The 18,871-nt window shown below is 35.8% G+C and overlaps 2 protein-coding genes across 3 annotated transcripts; one reads left to right on the plus strand and one right to left on the minus strand.

Annotated features, from left to right (window-relative positions):
* Positions 1 to 3,852: 3,852 nt before the first annotated feature.
* LOC110787462 (probable transcriptional regulatory protein At2g25830) lies at positions 3,853 to 10,935 on the plus strand. Of its 2 annotated transcripts, none has more exons than XM_021992084.2 (7): positions 3,853 to 4,106; positions 4,212 to 4,399; positions 6,068 to 6,129; positions 6,488 to 6,644; positions 6,790 to 7,067; positions 7,280 to 7,400; positions 8,723 to 10,423. In XM_021992084.2, exons 1-7 carry the CDS (start codon positions 3,992 to 3,994, stop codon positions 8,828 to 8,830), a joined length of 1,029 nt encoding a protein of 342 aa, XP_021847776.1. In that variant the 5' UTR covers positions 3,853 to 3,991; the 3' UTR covers positions 8,831 to 10,423. The 2 variants fall into 2 exon arrangements, with proteins under 2 accessions (XP_021847776.1, XP_021847777.1); XM_021992085.2 differs by lacking the exon at positions 8,723 to 10,423 and adding an exon at positions 10,453 to 10,935 and having other exon boundaries at positions 3,857 to 4,106.
* Positions 10,936 to 11,176: 241 nt separating this feature from the next.
* On the minus strand, positions 11,177 to 17,752 carry LOC110787413 (carotenoid cleavage dioxygenase 8 homolog B, chloroplastic). The gene is made up of 7 exons (XM_021992034.2): positions 17,327 to 17,752; positions 15,312 to 15,600; positions 14,092 to 14,549; positions 13,161 to 13,354; positions 12,609 to 12,798; positions 11,999 to 12,101; positions 11,177 to 11,727 (listed from the first exon to the last, which is right to left on the minus strand). The coding sequence occupies exons 1-7, from the start codon at positions 17,678 to 17,680 to the stop codon at positions 11,582 to 11,584; spliced, it is 1,734 nt and encodes a 577-aa protein (XP_021847726.1). The 5' UTR covers positions 17,681 to 17,752; the 3' UTR covers positions 11,177 to 11,581.
* Between the last annotated feature and the right edge of the window lie 1,119 nt (positions 17,753 to 18,871).

Genomic DNA, 18,871 nt, shown 5'->3' on the forward strand with positions numbered 1-18,871 from the left:
AGAAAGTAGGCTTCAAGAGCTTTCCAACGACAGGTCATACGTCCTTATAGGCATTGTAGGACAAGAGTTATGACATAAACAAGATGGCTCGACTATCCGATTCGCCCACGGCCCAAAACGCAGGCCCAACTCTCCTCCTTGGGCGCGAAAACCAGCGACCAACCAGCGGGACCGCTGGTTTCTGCGCCCAAGTGATTCCCGCGCATGTTTTGGTCTTCGTGATCGTCCAATTAAATCTTAGCTTATGTAATTGTTATCTTTTCCTATTTTGTTTAGAATTTAGGAAGCATATAAATACTTCAAGGGAATGTTTTATCCCTTATGCTTTTATTTCCTTTAGGTTTCAATTCTCCTAGATTTCTCTTTCACGTTTCTTTTCTCTCTTCTCTTTTTCATGAACCCTAGTTTTTCTACACACTCCATCAATGTAATTCTTTGAGGTATTATTGATTTTTCTCTTTATTTTATTTATTGCTTTTAATTATGTTTTCATTCTTAGATTTGATTTTCATTGTTCGTTTCATGATTGAGTAGTTCGCTTTCTAGGGTTTGGGAATCCTTGTTTATATTATGAATCCTTATTATTGTTGTTGATGGTTTGATTATTCATTGATATTTCTAGTTGATTAGGTTTATATTGTTAATCTTTGCAATCTGATCAATTGTTTGATTAAATCATGCTAATAGGATTTAGAATCGAAAGATCGAATTTTAGAGGCTTACCTACAACTAGCAATTCTGATTATATTAGCGATCGTACTGCATATGTTGAATTGAGAGTGTTAAGACCCGACCGTAGGATTAACTTATGCTCTAGTTAATTTGAATATTTGAATTGTTGATGATGTTTTGATTGATTCTGAACTATGAACATGGTGAACCATTACCCTGGATCTTTTAGTTTATTTTTCTATTTATTTTAGTTTAAACATTGAATCCTAAATTTCGTGACATTGTTAGTTTCGCCATACCTTGAAAGCTAGATTTAAACAGCCATCTCTCTGTGGATTCGACCCTGCTTACCCTACTGGCATTGTTAGGAGGTTTCGCTAGGATTTTTATTTTTGACGGGTGTACGACAGCCTATCAAGGATTTTCATCCCCATTTCGTGCCTAGGAAGAACTGGGAAACAACCCCATTCCATGGAATTAGATTGCTTTTCCATTTCCTCCTTGGCAAGGAATAGGGTTGCTGATCCGATTCATGGCCTAGGAGGAATGGGGTTCTCAATCCTATACCATGGAATAGACGAGAAATCCGATTCTTCCTACGTATGGAATCGGATTTCTTGCCCAATTCCTTAGTTTTTCTGGAATTTATTTTTTAAACTTTTACTTTCCACGTTGCCTCTGCCAACGACATGGCGGGGACGACTTTGAAGGAAGGTCGATCGTCGTCAATTTATGTTTCCGGCCAAAATTCTCTTTCAATTCTGACCAACGAGGATGACAACAGTGGTGGTGGTCGGGACAGTGGTGGTGCGGGTGGTTAAACTCATGGAGTAGAGGGAGTGACTATGATATGAATTGAGGTGGTGGTGACAGGGCCAACGGTAACGAAGGCTAAGGTAGAGTCGACAACAATAATGGTTGTCGGAATTTGGTGGTGGGTTTAGTGAGAGATACTGGGGAAGTGAGGCTGAGGTGGGGTGAGAGGATTTGAGGAACAACTAGTGTTATTGGCCCGGGTGATGCCCTGAGTATAAATCTTCACTGGCATATACTGTAAATTTCATTAGGTAGTATATTGTTCAAGAACTAAAACTGGTTAGGAGACTTTTGAGTGTTTTACTTGATTTATATAAAATTCGATCTTTTGTTCTTTACTTATATGTATTACCTTTTAAGAAATTTCTTAAATTATAAATTTTACATTGGATTACAAACCTTTTAGGGGGAACATATTATTCCAGCTAAAAGTTAAGTACTCCGTATTAAATCTTTTTAACGTACAATTCCATGTAAGTTTTGAATAAATTTGAAAAAAAATATACTTATATATGATTTGAGTAGAAAAATTTAAAAAAAGATTGTTATCATAAATGGTTACTCAAACATTGGGCATTAACTTATTAACATTTACAACACATTTTTTTTTTATGTCATAAGTTGATGAATTGGAGTGGTGGTTAAAATTTTGCATCAATGAAAGCAAGATCATGAGTTCGAGCTTTGATACCAACATTTTTTTTTGTGAGGTAACAATATGTATAATATGTGTGCATGACATGACGTCATGTCATTTGCCATGTAATGACGACACGTGGAGAGATATCATGCATCGTTTGAAGATTTAATAATATACTAGTGTTAGTCTCGGGCAATCGGATTACAACGTTGAATACTATATGAAATATTTTTCTACGCACTGTTTACACGTGTTGGAACGTATGCGAGTTTGACCTTTTTTAATAACTATCCGGAAATCGTTTATTTTATTTGGTGTTGTACGTAGTCTGTGGCTGGTGTTCTATATGGCTCGGGTGGGCCCGCGCGCGAAAGTTTTTGTAGTGTGTTTTTATGTACGGCTCTCTCTAAAATTTATATATAATTGTATATATTTTGCATATTATATTGCTTAATTCTTCTACTGGCCCCCCTCACAATAGTGTCCGAGATTTGTCATTGTACGTAATACTACGTATCTTTTTTAGTAATATTGTTCTTAATCCTTTTTCGATTGTTAGTATTTGTATATATGTTATGATCTATAAAGTATATGCTAACACAATTGTTGACCAACGAATGAAATAACATGCTCTATTATATGTGAAAATGGACAAATTAAAGATGTAGAAATCATTTTCAATAATGGTAACAAAGTTACATTTTCTTACAATCACTATGTTGTGAAAATTATCAAATAACATATCACGTGTGAAAAAATATTATAAATACACACAAATCATATCCAACTTAAATATATAGATAGGGACAATTCATTAAATAAAGGATGGGCGACATACGTAGAAATGGGCAACGAACGGTAATACGGAGTATCCAAAATCATAATGAATGTGGTATCCGTATGTGTATATAAAGTGTATCGCTATTCGACGCCAGCCCACGCTAAAATCGCCCTACTATTCATAGCGAAAGTACAAAACTACCCTTATATTTTTTTACCCCTCCCTTTCACTTTTTTTTACCCTTCTCACCTCACCTTTCCCTCACCTCTCTCTCATCCCCCCCTCCCCACCAATCTGGCTGCCAGAAAATCGCCGGAAAAATGAAATTCCGACGAGAATTTTTTTTACCCCTTTTATAATTCGCCGGAAAACTGATATTCATACCTGTTTCTTCATAATTCGCCGGAAAACTGAAATTCTGGAAAACGTTAGTATCTTCATAATTCGTGTGAGAGTTGCGGCGGTGTTTATAGTCGAGGAAGTTGTCCCGGAAAATCGCTCCCGGAAAGCTCGTAAGCTTCAATGGAGGAGGTAAAAATGGTGTTTTTTTTTTGTTTTTTATTCATTTCTGGCGCACGGAATTTGCGCCAGTTCCATGGACCTGGCGCACGGAATTTGCGCCAGTTCCATGAACCTGGCGCAAAATCTGTGCGCCAGGTCCATGGAATTGGCGCAAATTCCGTGCGCCAGGTCCATGGAACATATGCAAATTTCGTGCGCCAGGTAAGGATCGGAGATGGGGCGGTGGAGATGGGGCGGCGTTGAGGGCGGCGGAGATGTTTATAGCCGGCAGGAGGAAGGGAGGGAGAGAGCAGAGAAGGAGAAGGCTCATGAAGAGGGGGTTGAATTTGAATTTAAAGGGTAGAATTGTACTTTAACGTAATAAAATAGGGCGTTATTAACGGAACATGACGTCGAATAAAAATCCCCATAAAACATTAAAACGGGTATGTTAAACGGGTACGTGATACCTATTAATCCCCGTCCGACAACTGTCACTCCCGGAACTCCGGTTGCGACACCAGAAATAGAGTGGAACACCAGCAAACTCAACTCAACCCATAACGGCATAGCCCATTGAAATGAGCACTTCATCTTCTTCGATCCGCACATTAGGCGCAGCTCTTCAAAGAATTTCAAACGGAACATCATCTTCTCCCTTCAAATCTCTTTCTCTATCCTCTTCTTCTCTCCTCTGTATGTCTCTGTTAATAAACCCCTTTATCCCTCTCTAAATTGCCATCTCTGAAACTTCATTGATTAATCTTGTTTTCTGTGTCTTCTCTCTCCTACAAATTTCAGGGAATGGCAGGATTTCGAAGAGACTTGCATCATCCTCATCTTCATTTTCATCATCAAGTTTGTGGGGTTCAGAATTACCCCATAGATTGTCTCATCAGTATGATTATCAATGCGCTTCTGTGAGAAAGATTTGGACTTGCTCTCCTCTTTGCATGGGTCGGCGCTCGAGCAAAATTGCAACTAGAAAGGTGTTTAACTTTGCTAAACTTCAAGTCTTCAACTTTTTCAATTTCCCATTGTCGATTTTTATGCTTGTTTCTGAGAATTTGTGGTGTTAGGTATGGTCAAAATATAAATTGGGTTCGTGTTTTGGTGCATGGGTTATGTGTCTTTTTTCATTAATGTGCTTTTTTGATTGACATTTGGTGTCGTGTTTACTTTGTTGTTGCGCACCAAATGTTTGATGAAATGCTTGACAGAGCTTTGGGTAGGAGCTTCTATTGGCATTGTATTTAAACGGGTTCTATCATCCTTGTTGTAGAAGTGGCTCATTATTAGCTACTGGGGGTCTTTGGTTGTAAGAGGTTTGGAGAAAAAAAAAGCTTTTTGAGGTGAACTAGAGGTTTGACCATTTAAAAAAGCTAATGGAAGTGTTTGGCTAGGAGAGATTTGGAAGAGAGTTTTGGGTGAAAAATCTAATTTTGATGAAGCTCAATGTAGGATTTTTTGCATTAAGTGTAAAAGAATAAATTTGTCCTATAAATGTCATCAATGTTCATTTTACACATTAAACAACTAACATCTAACAACTAATTTACCAAACACTTTACACAAGCAGCTAATTTCAACCCGCTAATACACACGTCTAACACCTCACAGCTAATTGTCAGAGCAAATTGTGGATTGGATTTTTTATAAGCTCAGTTGGATCGTGGGAGACTTATGGATGTTTTCTTAGAGTTTAATGCATTATGTTTTCGAAGTAATTGATAAGTGGATATAAGGTATTATAGACCGAATTTGTTATTAATGAAATGAAATGCTAGTTAGCTCACATTTTAAGCTTAGGAGTATTGTGTATATATGACTGTTCATGTATTACGAGCATTAGACTGCGTTTACTAATCCAATCAACCCCATGGGATCTTTGATTGTTGATTTAATGCGTGAGAGACTTAGTTGGTGTGGGCATTATTGGAAGTAACCTGAATTCCTGAATAAGGTGATGTGAGATGGTTCTGTTGGATATCTTCAACCAGTGCCTCTTTAGTCCCAGAACAGAAGCATATGATAAATGTTATGTTTTTGGTCATTTTCCATTGCGTCATTATCATTAATTCATTAGAGAAAATATGCCGATACATGAAGTATGACCATGTAGCATACATCGATACATATTTATGCGGACCTCCCATAGCCCGGAGAAAATAAATTATACTTTGTTTATATCCACGGTGTTGATGGAGCTCATTATTCTGCTACCTTCTATTCTTCTTAAATGTAAGGGCATGCTTGGATTGAGGGTAATGTATTAAAGGGGTAATAAAAGTCAAACTAAGGTAGTTGAAGGTGATGATGAGGGGATGAAGTGGTGGCAAAGGGAACAAGCTAGTGTTGGCAAGAAGAAAATAAAAGGGAAGGTGGAACAAATACCCTCATCATTGGGGAATAGTTACCCACCATCCCACTAGGGTGATTATTACCCTCATTTGTGGGGTAATTACTTCCCCCCTTCCTCCCTTCTCCTCGCACCACCACCACTACCACAACTTCTCATCACAATACCACCACACCACCCTCCATGCAACCACCACAATTCTCCTTCATTGTCCTTTTATTATGGTGGTTTGACTTTTATTACCCCCATAATCCATTACACCCAATCCAAGCTTGCCCTAAAAGTGGAACTTTTGCAGGGAGCTCAAGATCTAAAGAAGGCAAAGCTGTATTCAAAGATCGGCAAGGAAATTGTATCAGCGTAAGTAATCCACAATCCTCTCCATGCATATGGTAGCTAAACTAAGATGATTCTTACCAGTGCATTTTGTGTTGGAATGAGTTTTCATACACGGGTTCAGATGCCATCTTGATCACTTTTGTGAAGTAATTATACATCACTGAATTATTGGGTGTGAAAATGTGAAACTAGCTTGGTTTGGCACGGGAAGAAATTTGTTCTAAGATGATGCATTCTTTTGTAATGTCACACTTTTCGCTGGCTTGATTATAGATTTTGTTTTCCCCTTCTTTCTCTATTGTTCTTTCCAAGAAATTATATAGCAAAATAACATACTGGGAAATTCTGAGTATTTGTACTGAATTGACAAAATCTGTAGTGTGAAGAAAGGAGGTCCAAGTCCTGCATCCAATACTGCTCTGGCTGCCATATTTGAAAAGGCCAAGGAGCTTGATGTCCCAAAGGAGATTTTTGAGCGCAACATTAAGAGAGCTTCTGAGAAGGGACAGGAGGCCTTTATTGAGAAAGTCTATGAGGTGAATGACTTCAATGTTTATGCTACTATTTGAAAATGTGATTTTATCAAATTTCTCCTTTGTTCTTGCATTCAATGCTTCTCTTTTTCATTTTGGCTATTAGAGAACTTGTTGCTAAGCTTTAATTACTATTTACTTGAATTAGGTGTATGGATATGGTGGGGTTGGCTTTGTTGTTGAAGTCTCAACTGACAAGGTAAACAGGTCAGTGGCAGCTGTTAGGGAAGTCGTGAGAGACTGTGGTGGCAAGATGGCAGATTCTGGTTCTGTCGTATTTAGGTTTAAACGTGCTCGTGTTGTAAATGTGAAAACCAGTAATGCTGACAAAGACCAGCTTCTTGAAATTGCCTTGGATGCTGGTGCTGAGGATGTCATTGAACCCACAGGCGATGAAGATGATTCTGAAGAAGATCAGTCAGAGAGGTAATGTAATAATCTATCTGTATGCTGACAAAGATCAGCTTTTTGAATTTTTTTGTATGCTCTGGACAGGAGTATCTTATTTTTTTATGCATTCTCTGTGAATGGAACCAATTTGACGTATTTCAGAACTGCAACTTATTCTCTTTTCTTATGCCCCTCAATTAGTTTCCACTTCTCTGAGTTCCTGTTGTTTATTTCTTTTCCCGTGATAGGTACTATAAAATTGTAAGTTCACAAGAAAATTACTTGTCTATACTGTCAAAGCTTCGTGATGAAGGAATAAGTTTTGAGCCAGATAATGGGTACGAGCTACTTCCAGTTGCCCCTATTGAGGTATGCTATTTATTTTCAGTAAGTTAATGCCATTTTAGTAGCATTTTGTTGAGTAAATTAGCTACCTTTAACAGTATGATTCTCCCCCTATTCCTTTTTGTTTTCCGTGGAGAAAATGTGGAGAAATATCTACTGTGATACACTGATATATTGATACCTAACTACCTAAGTTGCATTGAATATTGTGTTTCACCTTTGCCTCACTTGCATGAGTATTTTCTGATTTAAAATAGGGGTATTTTTTCATACATCCCTTGGAATCGTTTTAGCCAAAATGGCAACACTGAATCATTTGAGGGTGTAGCTTACTATGGATCTGTATCTATGTGCCAATGTGGTATACATTACATTACTACTATGATCCACCTATCTGCTTGGGTATGGTGTGGGATTACGGTGTTCTTCAAATCGTGCATCACTGATCTCTGCGTTTAAGATTCTTATCTTTCTTCTGTTTACTTCAAATTACAAAATGTGGTGATGAAGATGCAATTTGGTTTACACGTACCTTGGACAAACTGTTTTAGCTAGAATGCCAACTTATAATCATTTGAGGGTGTAGCTTCAGTATTATGGACCTATATCTTTATGGTGTGCATTATTAACATGACTCACCCATGACCCATCTGCTTGGATATGGTGTGGGGTTAGGGTGCTTTTCACATAGAATCTTAGAAAGGAAGTGTTGCTGCGAAAGCGTATGTTTTGAAAAAACAGCTTAGGAGCTCCTCCTCTTTCCTTTGTCATATTTGACTTCTACTCTGTGCTCGCTTAATCTCACTGTTTGAATCGCTTCTGGGAGGGAGATTGGCCAAAGAAAGAGTGTTAAAAAACTCTTGTATCGGTTATGAGTCATGAGAACTAGACCAACTACTTAGTACTCCTACAGTCCTACTCCCTCCTCTTTTTTTTTGTTACGCTTTGACTGACACATAGTTTTAGACTTTTAGGAGGTTTGAGTTGAATTTGTTTAAATAATATGCAAGTGTGGTAGTAAGTGGTTAATTCTTTATTGTAAGAAATTGATAGTAGGTAAATTATTTGTTGTAAGAAAGATGGTTTGACTGTGTGAGTATAGATGGAGACCATGGGAGAGATAGAAAGACTAGTATAATTAGGAACGAGGCCATGAGTGGAAACTGGAGAGAGATATAACTAAATAGTGTAGTAAGTTTCCAAATATGAAGGTGTAACACTTAAATAAAAACGGCTGATTTAGGCAAGTGTAACACCTAAAGAAAAACGGAGGGATTAGCTTGATTCTCATTGTTGAAAAGATTTCGAAGGTACTGACAGCTCTTTTTGGTGGTTGGATATGAAAGGGATTAATGTTCTCATGCTTTAGATCTGGCACGATACCAGGACTCCATATTGGCTGCCAGCTAAAGAGAAGGCAAAGATCACTTTTTTCCTGCCACCAGGCTGCATAAGATAAAGTTAAGTTTCTTATATGCATGGCAACTATGAAAAATATAGTCCAATGACTGTGTGTTAATATTTTGTTCTTTCAAAAGTAAGTGGCCTAGTAAATGGGTGGAAAAGAAAGATGGCCTTCAAATTGGCATAGAATTGGTTGGTAAGTAGCAGAAGAACCCAGTTTCTTTGTTGTTTTGTTTCTTATAATGTTTGCAAACAAAGGAAGAGGCTCTTCTTTTGTGAGTGTTTAAAACTTGGCTGAGGTGTTGAGGAAGGAGCTTCACATGAATGAAAGGACCCCTTTCCTTCTATACCAACTACTTCCTCTTTAGTTTAACTACTAGGAAGCTGTGCTCCAAGACTTCATTTTTCGGGTTGCCTATGAAACAAAGGGCCTGTTGTTCCCCTATTAACTACTGAAGGGAACCTTTTAAGTTCCGTATGGGCACCTGTCTGTTCTGTTCATCTTTTATCTTCATATTTCCTATTTATCCTATCTTTTATGTATGCTTAACTTACCTTATGACACAATCCTTAAATAATGAGGGTCTTGGGAGGTTAGTATTTACCGAGTATAACACCAAGCAGTGAAGGCCGGGTGAAATTCTTTTCGGGTCTTGGGAGGTCGGTATGTACTGGGTGTATAACCGCAAACGAACTTGGAAGAGAACAAAACTAAAGGAAGATAACTCCTTTTGAGAATTTCATTCTCCAAGTTTGGCTTTTAGGCCTGTAACTTGTAGAACTATATGTTAGTTGAGTAATGGAATGTGCAATTTACTCTTCACACTAGTCTTTTATCCAGTAATTTGGCTTCACTGAGAGTAATTTGCCAATTGACATTTTATGTTTACAGTGTAGTGTCTGTCTGACAAATAAGGCTGCTCATGTTGAACAGACCATATCACTTTAGAAGTCTCTAATTGGAGGTAGATATTTTTATGGAACTTATATGAAGCTTATTGCGTAACAAGTTGCATTTGCTGGGGGCCATTTTGAAGTGATGTTCCCAGTGGAATCACCTAGTGTCAAGACCGTTCCATACAAGTAATGCCTAGTTTATGCCTAAGGGTCCAAATTCATATGGTGCTATTTAAGCTAGTTAAGTGGGATTGCAAAGTGGTTTTCAAATTAGAGCATAGTTATATATGTTCTTTAGTGTGTTTTTCACCTATTTCGCAACTAATAATAACTAACCATTGCCCAAATTTAGGTTTCACATTGCTAATCAAATCACTATAATAGTGACATTCAATAGGGAATGAAAATAGTACGGAAGGATACAGTACAAGTACTTATCAACACATAAAGTTTACAGTCTTTTATAGCTGGATTCAAGAGTAGTGAAAGCTAGTGGTTCAGGGAGACCAATCTTTCTGAAGTTTTATGTAACTATAGTCTAAAATAACTCAAAAGATAATTCTTAATTACTTACATCTGTGTTCCCTTTTTGCTAATATCATCATTAATTCTCCAAGTGCACATACCTAAGTAAGATCTTTTCGGGCAAGCAGACTCTTTCATTTAGGCAAAGTCAGCTGTTGGATCATAGAGTTTTCAATAACTTTCCCTTGGCAGTTTCAAGAAGCAACTTATGGAGGTACTGGTAATCTCATATGTATATTTCTGTGAGCAGGCAGATGATGAAGCTATGGAATTGAACAAGGAGTTAATGTCTAAATTGCTCGAACTTGATGATGTTGATGCTGTTTATACTGACCAGAGATAATGATCAAGATTGTCGTCTTTCAATCCAGTAACAACTGGATGCTCCATCATACAGTAAACGGGGAGGACCCTTTCTCAGAAATAAACTATTAGAACACATGCACTGTGTTCCATGTCATGTGTGGAGGAAGCATGTGTTTGCACTCTGCCATCAATGGCTTTTTCAACCGCGATTCTAGAGGTCGATTTGAGACACTTACCCTTTTCTTTCTTTCTTTCTTTCTTTCTTTCTTTCTTCTGTTGCAAATTGTACATTGTATTTAATCTCACAATTTTGTACTTACTAGTATTACAGAGTATTCATCTTTGTATAGTAGACATTTGAGTACCTTTCGTTAATAATAATCAAAAATATTTTGTTTACCCTTATATATCAAATGGATTGATGAAACTTTAAGAAGGCTATCTTCTGGAAATCAGATCTGGGAACGGTAACCGTATACATATCAGTTTTGTTATTGCTATACCAAGTACTGAAATGGAAAAAAGGCGATATCCGAGGCTGGCAACCTGATCATAAGATTCATAACCACTGTTCTGTTATTATTGATCGACAATCGCGATAAATATCTTTTCCAATTAGCATGAAATTAATAATTGTAATTGATCTTGCATACAAAGTGTACATATGCTTCTTTAATCCAAGCATTATTAACGATACAAAGTTGCAATATTTACACTATATACTTTATAATACGTCATGGGCCAACATGGCCTAGTAAAATTATATGTATAAATATACATACATATACTTGTATACATGTGAAAACTAATTACGGAGTACTCCGTATCACAAAAGTAACATATATATATGGACTTATGGAGTATTCATAAAATCATAAGATGCATGCCCCAAACCATCGATTGGCCTCCAATGACGCAGAAAACTTATAGAATTGGCTGTTTTCAAGTTATATACGTCGATGATAGGCTCGGGCCCTTTTCCGGTGTTCTTACGCTCGGGCCGGGGTAGCTAGCGTGTGGGCGTAGTGGCTAGCTAGAGTACGTGTACGTAGGTTTAAGCTAGCTAGGGCAAATTAATCCATAGGAACCCAACATCCATGCAAACCATAAGGAAGACCATACGGAAATTTAGCCCGTGCAATCTCTTCAAAGGTGGACCCATCAAGAACCAATGCATATCCTTCTCCATTTTTTGCACTTACCACTGATATCACCACTCCTGCATCATTCACCAACCATTTTTTTTGGTAAATATATTTCAACTTTACAGTATCTATATAAAAGGGGCGTTTAGTTGGGGTATTCATCTAAAGGAAAGGAAATAGACTGATATGATACCCTATGTTGTTGTCTGTTAGTGCCAACTAGTAGTGTTACATTTAATCTCGTATTTTGAAATTTTAACCCTAAAAATTTACGGAGTACCAATTACAGTATGGCCTTTAAAAAAAAAAAAATTAATATTACAAGGAATTAACAAAGTTACTTACCATCATCTTCTTCTGTTGCCCCGGGGCGAGCGACGAAGTATGGCTCAGAAGGCACGGCACCCTCTTCGTACCAATTTTTGGCCTTCTTCTCAACCAAATCAATCTGTAGTATCGTATGCAGATGAAAAGTTCGTTAACGTAACCAACATGCAAACATAGTCAGTAGTTACTAAAACTAATCAATCCACTTACTATAAATCTATTGAATATATACATATTGTGATTAGACATGCATCCCATGTTGATACTTTTCTATAGGCTTAATAATTCCCGTTAAAATAAAAATAAAAAGTTATACCCTATAATTATTACTCCGTAAACGGTTTTTTCAAGTCATGTCACCTGAATTCTTGTCAAATAATTTATAATTGTAACATACTACGTACTTAGTACTAATAATAAACAATAAAAAAAATTTAGCACTTTTCTTACTAGGGTTGATTATGTTTCCTTGAACTAGGGTAAAACGTGAAAATCAACACCAAGATGGTTGACAATTTGTCACACAATGTATGACATATATAATTAATTGGTGATTAGACTACACTTCATTTAGGCATTTACTCACTTAGCTAATTGATTCAACACTATTATTAGTATGTATCCGTACCTTAGTAAGAGTGTTGGGAAAGTTACAAGGGCGATGAGCCCCACAAGCGTAAGCGTAACGGTACTTTTTGCCCATGTAAGAAGGGTTGATACTACACATATCCATCCCTCTCCCATGCTCTTCTGGGTCAAGTGCAGCTTCTAGCTTCCCATATGGCATTCCATTCATGGGAATTCTGAATCGACCAACCCTGCAGTATCATAAATTAAAACGTACAATAATGTTATATATAGGTACTACTATTATACTCCCTCCGTCCCTTAATACTTGACTTGTTTTGACTTTTTGCACTATTCACATTATTCACTTTGACCCTATTTTATTTCTAGTATATGGAAATAAATGTTAGTATATAATATATTGTTGGCTTCATCTTAATGTATATTTTCAAAATATTAATATTTTATAAGTTTTTATAATACGTAGTTAAAGAAATTGGTGGTCAAAGTTGTGCATCGACAAGCGTGTCCGGTCAAAATAGTATTAAGGGACAGAGGGAGTATCGTATTAGTGTGTGCTTAATATATTATTTATTGAAATATATATATATACCTTGCACTTGGAAGCACATCTTGACCTATGGAGGAACGTAAATTCTTGAGCCTTAACTTGTCAAGGATAGAAGTGTCTGCATTGTGCTCACAACAGTCTGCAATGATTGCGGTTACGTTGCCTTCCTCGTCTGTTTCTTCGTATGCGTTTATGAAATGGAATGTCAAGAACAAGGGCACTTCTACTGTTGCCACCTACAAACATGTATCAAGTACAATAATTAGTAAGAATGATAATTTGTTGTCTAATTGCATTAACTATAGAGGAACAATAGCTAGTTTTCTAGGGAGCCAGGATGATAGCCATGTAGAGAGCCACAAAGACAATCATGTACCGGTCTAATTAATGAACAAACAAGTTAATTAGCTAATAGTTGAATTGGTACCGTAAATTTGTACTACTTATATATTTGCATATAGACCTGGTTATTGGACAGAGTAGTCCAATGAATATAGGGTTAAAGTCAAGTTAATAGGGCTTTTATTGTTCATGGTTCTTGTTGGATAGGGCCTTTATTGGAAAAGGTCATTATAGGGTCAAAATTATACTGCAATAATTTTGAAAACTAAAATAGTAATGGGACAAAAAATTACGTGTATAGCTTCGTGTTCACTTGTACTTGCACACGGCTCTTTTATTTTTCATTTGTCATTGCTCGTTTATTGACCCGCTCACTAACGACCCGCTATTGACCCGCAATCCGCTTTTAACCCGTCCACTGTCGACACGTTAAAAATGACCTTTTTATTATCGGACCCTCTTTTGACATGTATCGACCCTGACCCGACCCGTCCGATAACCAGGTCTATTAATTGCATATCGTTTTTTCTTAACTCCATTGTGATCTTGTAAATAGAACCAGAAAGAGTGCATGTGAATTTAATAAAGAGATTAAACAAGATTGTATAGTAGAGAATGTCAATGAACATACCAAGCTGCCGCTGAATCTACACATGACATGCACATAAGCTTTGGATTCAGGATGCCACTCAAACTTGTAAAGTGGGGTTGGCTCAGCCCTCAACAAATTCCTTACACAATATCTCAACGGCATCTCCGGCACAATTATGTAATTTTCGGTAACGGGGAACGAGTGGACCCACCCGGGTGTGGGCCCACCGCGACAATTAATCCGTCCAATCACCCGTCGTGCATTTGATCCTGCTTTCATCCTGACCGCTAGATATCCCGGGTTGACTAAATCTGGGAGCAAAGTCAACAGCTCATCTTTTGTTACAATAGGATGAGCCGAGTGTAAAAGTAGCCTTTGAAAGGGGTCGTTAAACTCTAATTTCCCCAACGTTTCCAATGTGTTAGGGTCAATTATTATTGACCCTTTTTGTGTCTCTGTTAGGCAAATTACTCGTCCGTCTCCAAGCCGCACCACTCCTGTATACATACAATATAAGTACTAATATTAAGATAAAAGTAGAAAAGTTGGTTGAATTTAATAAAATATGGATAAAGTAAAAGAAATGTGTAAAAAAAAAAAAGTAAGAGAAATTGAGTGAAAAATTGTAAATATTGTGGGGTAATAAAGATAAGGTAGTAAATTTTTATGTCTAAAAATAGAATAAAGCAAAGTATAAAGAACGTTATGAAACGGACTAAAACGGAAAGTGTAAAGATCTTTTTGAAACGGATGTAGTACTTTGTACTCCCTCCGTCTCTTTTTGTTTTTTACGTTTTGTATTTTTCACGCGTTTTAACGAATAATTAATTTGCATTGAAATCCCTCAATTTTTTTATTTAAACGAGATAAATTACGTTTTTTATAATGTTTTCACTTTTATCAAAATTCTGATATTGGGAAATGAGAAAAAATTTAATGTCCCAATGGAAAGGGTGAGAGATTAAATGACCCAATGAATTTGATTGGTTAAAATAATAATTGGACACAAATTTTGATAGAATACTAAGTTATTTATGTGATAATATAAAAAAAATGTAAAGAACATTTTGAAATACCCAAAAAGGAAAACGTAAAAAACAAAAAGAGACGGAGGGAGTATTAAGTAGCTAGTCATGTGCTAAAATGAGTCGTAAGCGCACATGCGCAATACAAATTAAGTTACTGGTACGTTATCAGTGCTACCCACTAAGCAAAGACATCATTGATTATCAATAAGTGAAAATGATCGATAAATATACCTGTATTAGCATTATCAGTAAGTGAAGCACCAGAGAATAGATTGGCTAGGTCACCAATGTACTCGAGAAAATTTTTGGGTTTAGGGGTTTCAGAAAATTCACGGTAACATATTTTTCTGTTCTTCTTAGCCGCATTATAGGCCTCGGATTCGAGCTGACGGTGGCCGGCGACGAGCCTTCCATTCTCAAAGTGAAGCTTGACAAGGGTGGCATAACCATCAAAGAGGTGCCTGAATTGGTAGTCTCCCATATGCCATAAGCCAGGACCATTCCTTAGATATGTTCCACGCTGCATTATTAATTTTGATCATTATTAATTAGTACGGAGTATTCATTATTAAGGTGCAATAAATAAAATATTAATTAATTTATTAAGAATTATTAAAATATCACAAATTCTTATTTACAAGGGTTGTACAATAAATATTATACACCGGAGTAAAAGTTAACTCAAAATGCTTAAAAGTTAAGCTTATATATGTAAAAGTTATCTATTTTTTAGTGATAAATTTTTTCATTAATAAAACTTATTTCTTCAAAATCACTAATAATGTATAAAATTAATCATTCAACTCTTTAAAATGTTTATCTATCAACTTTTTTTTACTAATATAAAAGTTAATCAAAACTAAATTAAAGTTACCAAATTAAAAATGGGTAAAAGTTATCTTGGTGTATAATAAATTTATTGTACACCTTGTGCGCGCAAGACTTTTGTTAAAATATATGGTTTGTGCAATGGGATTTCATAGACAGCTTTCATCTTTGTGTATCAGGCATAATGATTAGGTTAACGGCTAAACAAAATATTTGTTTTTCCACTGTAAACTACTCCGACCCCTCTATTCCAAATGTTCCTTATGTTGGTTTTTTGCACGCGATTTAACGACTAATTAATGTGTATTGAGATTCCATTATTTTTTAATTTAAATAAGGCAAATTACTTTTATTCATAATATTTTCGCTTTTATCAAAATTTGACATTGAGAAAATGAAAAATATTTAATGTCCCAATGTAAAAGTGTGAAATATTAAGTACTCCAATGAATTTAATTGGTTAAAATAATATTTGACACAAATTTTGATAGAATATTAAAACATTTATGTGATAATATAAAAGGAAATGTAAATAACATTTTGGACAGAAGGAGTAATATATAAGTGGTGGGAATTTCCCTTGTGTGTGTATAAATGAGTTATTCCACGATAAAATATTATAATAGCAGGAAGTCTAAGAACGTGCTGATGAGATCTTGACATAGTGGTAAAAATTAATTACATATTTTTAGCGTAATTTATAATGTCCTTATAACTTATTCAGACCGGTTAAAACAAAAAGAAGTAGTAGGGAAACGATTGATTTTAACAAGATCGAGTGTGGTGTAGGCCTAATACTAAAAAAAACGTAATTATATAGGTTCACTTTTGTCGTCAAGAAACATGATATTTGTACTATACATGGGCCAAGCAAAAATATTAAGTACTCTCAATTCTCATAATAGGTCATGAATAACATTAGGCTAAGGTTTTCTGTTTGAAATTTTTGTTCTTCATAAAACTTTCGAATGATAAATTTTAAGCGAATAATGAGGATTCGACCATGGGAAAAATGCATGGAGAAGTCGGGAAAAACTCAACTCAACCAAGCCCCCAGATAAAATTTTGGCAATCTCTATAAATACAAATAAATTAAACTCTCATGTAATAAAAGTGCTCCGTATATTTTAATAAAGATAGTACTCCCTCTGTCCCTTAATACTCGATTCATTTTGACTTTTTGCACTATTCACATAATTCACTTTGACCCTATTTTATTTATAGTATATGAAAATAAATGTTAGTATATAATATATTGTTGGCTTCATCTTAATATATATTTTCAAAATATTAATATTTTATAAATTTTTATAATATGTAGTTAAAGAAATTGGTGGTCAAAGTTGTACATTGGCAAGCGTGTCCGGTCAAAACAGGTCGAGTATTAAGGGACGGAGGGAGTACTACGTAATACATACCAGCCATGAAGGTATTTCACCTTCAACAAGAAGCTCCCCTTCCCATCTTTCTTGTTTAATGCTTGTCCAAGCAGCTAGTTTCCCACCATTGTTTGTTTCTTCTTTTCTCGGTATCGGATTCGGAGTCGGAGTCGGAATCGGAGGAGAAATTACAGGAGGCAATCTAGTGGCCACATGAGTGGCCATCAAGTTGTTGTGATCTCCTTTGCTAGTACCTAAACTTTGGGTATTGCCAAACGATAATAAATTTCTATTATTATTAGCATCATATTTTTTAGATGATTTTGAAGCATTTTTTGAACTAGGAAAAACACAATTTTTTGTTATTGCATGAAATGCAAGGGATGAAGACATGATAATATAGAGTTTTTGAGACACTAATTATGGGATTTATTATGATGTGGTTAATTAAATTTAAGTATGTAGTTAAGAGGTTAATGAGAGTGGTATTTATAGGGGTGTAATATATGTTAGTGAATCAACAATATGCATCTTTGAATAAGGGAGATTTAGAGATATGATGGGAAGAAGGAATCATACTATTGCTTTTTCTTTTAATTAATGGGAATCATGCTATGTTGACATATTTGATACGTGGGAAATTCCCTTCACCACTCACCACTAAAACTACAGGACAAGCTTAATTTTATTGTTCTACTACATTTTATTTTTATTTTTTGACAAGGAAAAAACAAGCAAACAAGAACTATACTTACATCCAAGTTTAAGTTGCACTGCAACTATTAATGACGGGAAAATCCCGTCGCAAAAGGCCAATAATGGTTGATTAACGACGGGATTTTCCGTCGCGAATCCGTCATAAAAGGGGGTCGTCGTTAATGGTAAATCTCGTCGTTAACCCGTCGTAAAAGATATTTGCGACGGTTGTTCCCGTCTTTGTTGGGTTGTTATCCCCGTTCCAAAAGCCCTTTTGCGACGGGATTTTTCCCCGTCGTTATTAGGTTGTCATAAAAGATACAAATTCTTGTAGTGTTGAGTCTCAAGATTTTTGTAGTTGAAACTTTCAGGATATTTTACCAAACTGGCTACTTTTACAATTTTATTTACCAAAATGGCTACTTTTGAATTCTATTTCCCAAACTAACTACTATTTATTTACCAAAATAACTATTTTGACTTTGAGCCCAAAAAAAACCAATGAACCAGTTTGGTTTTGTATTTTTTCATATGTATATAGTGATGAACCAGTTTTTTTTACGTATTTTTATTTTTATTTTTGACTAAAAACATAAATTACAAACCAAAGAATAATTACTTTATTTTTAAAGAAAAAATAACTTGTATTATACTTAAAATAAAGTACCGTGCAAACATAAGACAATTTTAAACGTATAGGAAACAACAAAATGAGTTGTGATATAGTTGTTTAAACTAGTGTTTGTCCCGGGCGATGCCCCGGAGTACAACGTTGAATACTATATGAAGCATTTTTCTACGACTATTTACACGTGTTGGTATGCGACTTTGAATTTTTTTTAATAACTATCCGGAAATCGTTTATTTTATTTGGATTTGATGTGTTGT

This window comes from Spinacia oleracea, chromosome 1, assembly GCF_020520425.1.
Source record: "Spinacia oleracea cultivar Varoflay chromosome 1, BTI_SOV_V1, whole genome shotgun sequence".
In the NCBI taxonomy this organism is placed as follows: Eukaryota; Viridiplantae; Streptophyta; class Magnoliopsida; order Caryophyllales; family Amaranthaceae; genus Spinacia; species Spinacia oleracea.

Coding starts and splice junctions, on each gene's coding strand:
- LOC110787462 (XM_021992084.2), top strand. CDS start 3,992: ATGAGCACTTCATCTTCTTCGATCCGCACATTAGGCGCAGCTCTTCAA. Junction 6,645..6,789: donor TTATTGAGAAAGTCTATGAG/GTGAATGACTTC, acceptor TACTTGAATTAG/GTGTATGGATATGGTGGGGT. Junction 7,068..7,279: donor GAAGAAGATCAGTCAGAGAG/GTAATGTAATAA, acceptor TTCCCGTGATAG/GTACTATAAAATTGTAAGTT.
- LOC110787413 (XM_021992034.2), bottom strand. CDS start 17,680: ATGTCTTCATCCCTTGCATTTCATGCAATAACAAAAAATTGTGTTTTT. Junction 15,601..17,326: donor GTGAAATACCTTCATGGCTG/GTATGTATTACG, acceptor TTAATAATGCAG/CGTGGAACATATCTAAGGAA. Junction 12,799..13,160: donor GATGTGCTTCCAAGTGCAAG/GTATATATATAT, acceptor ATGATACTGCAG/GGTTGGTCGATTCAGAATTC.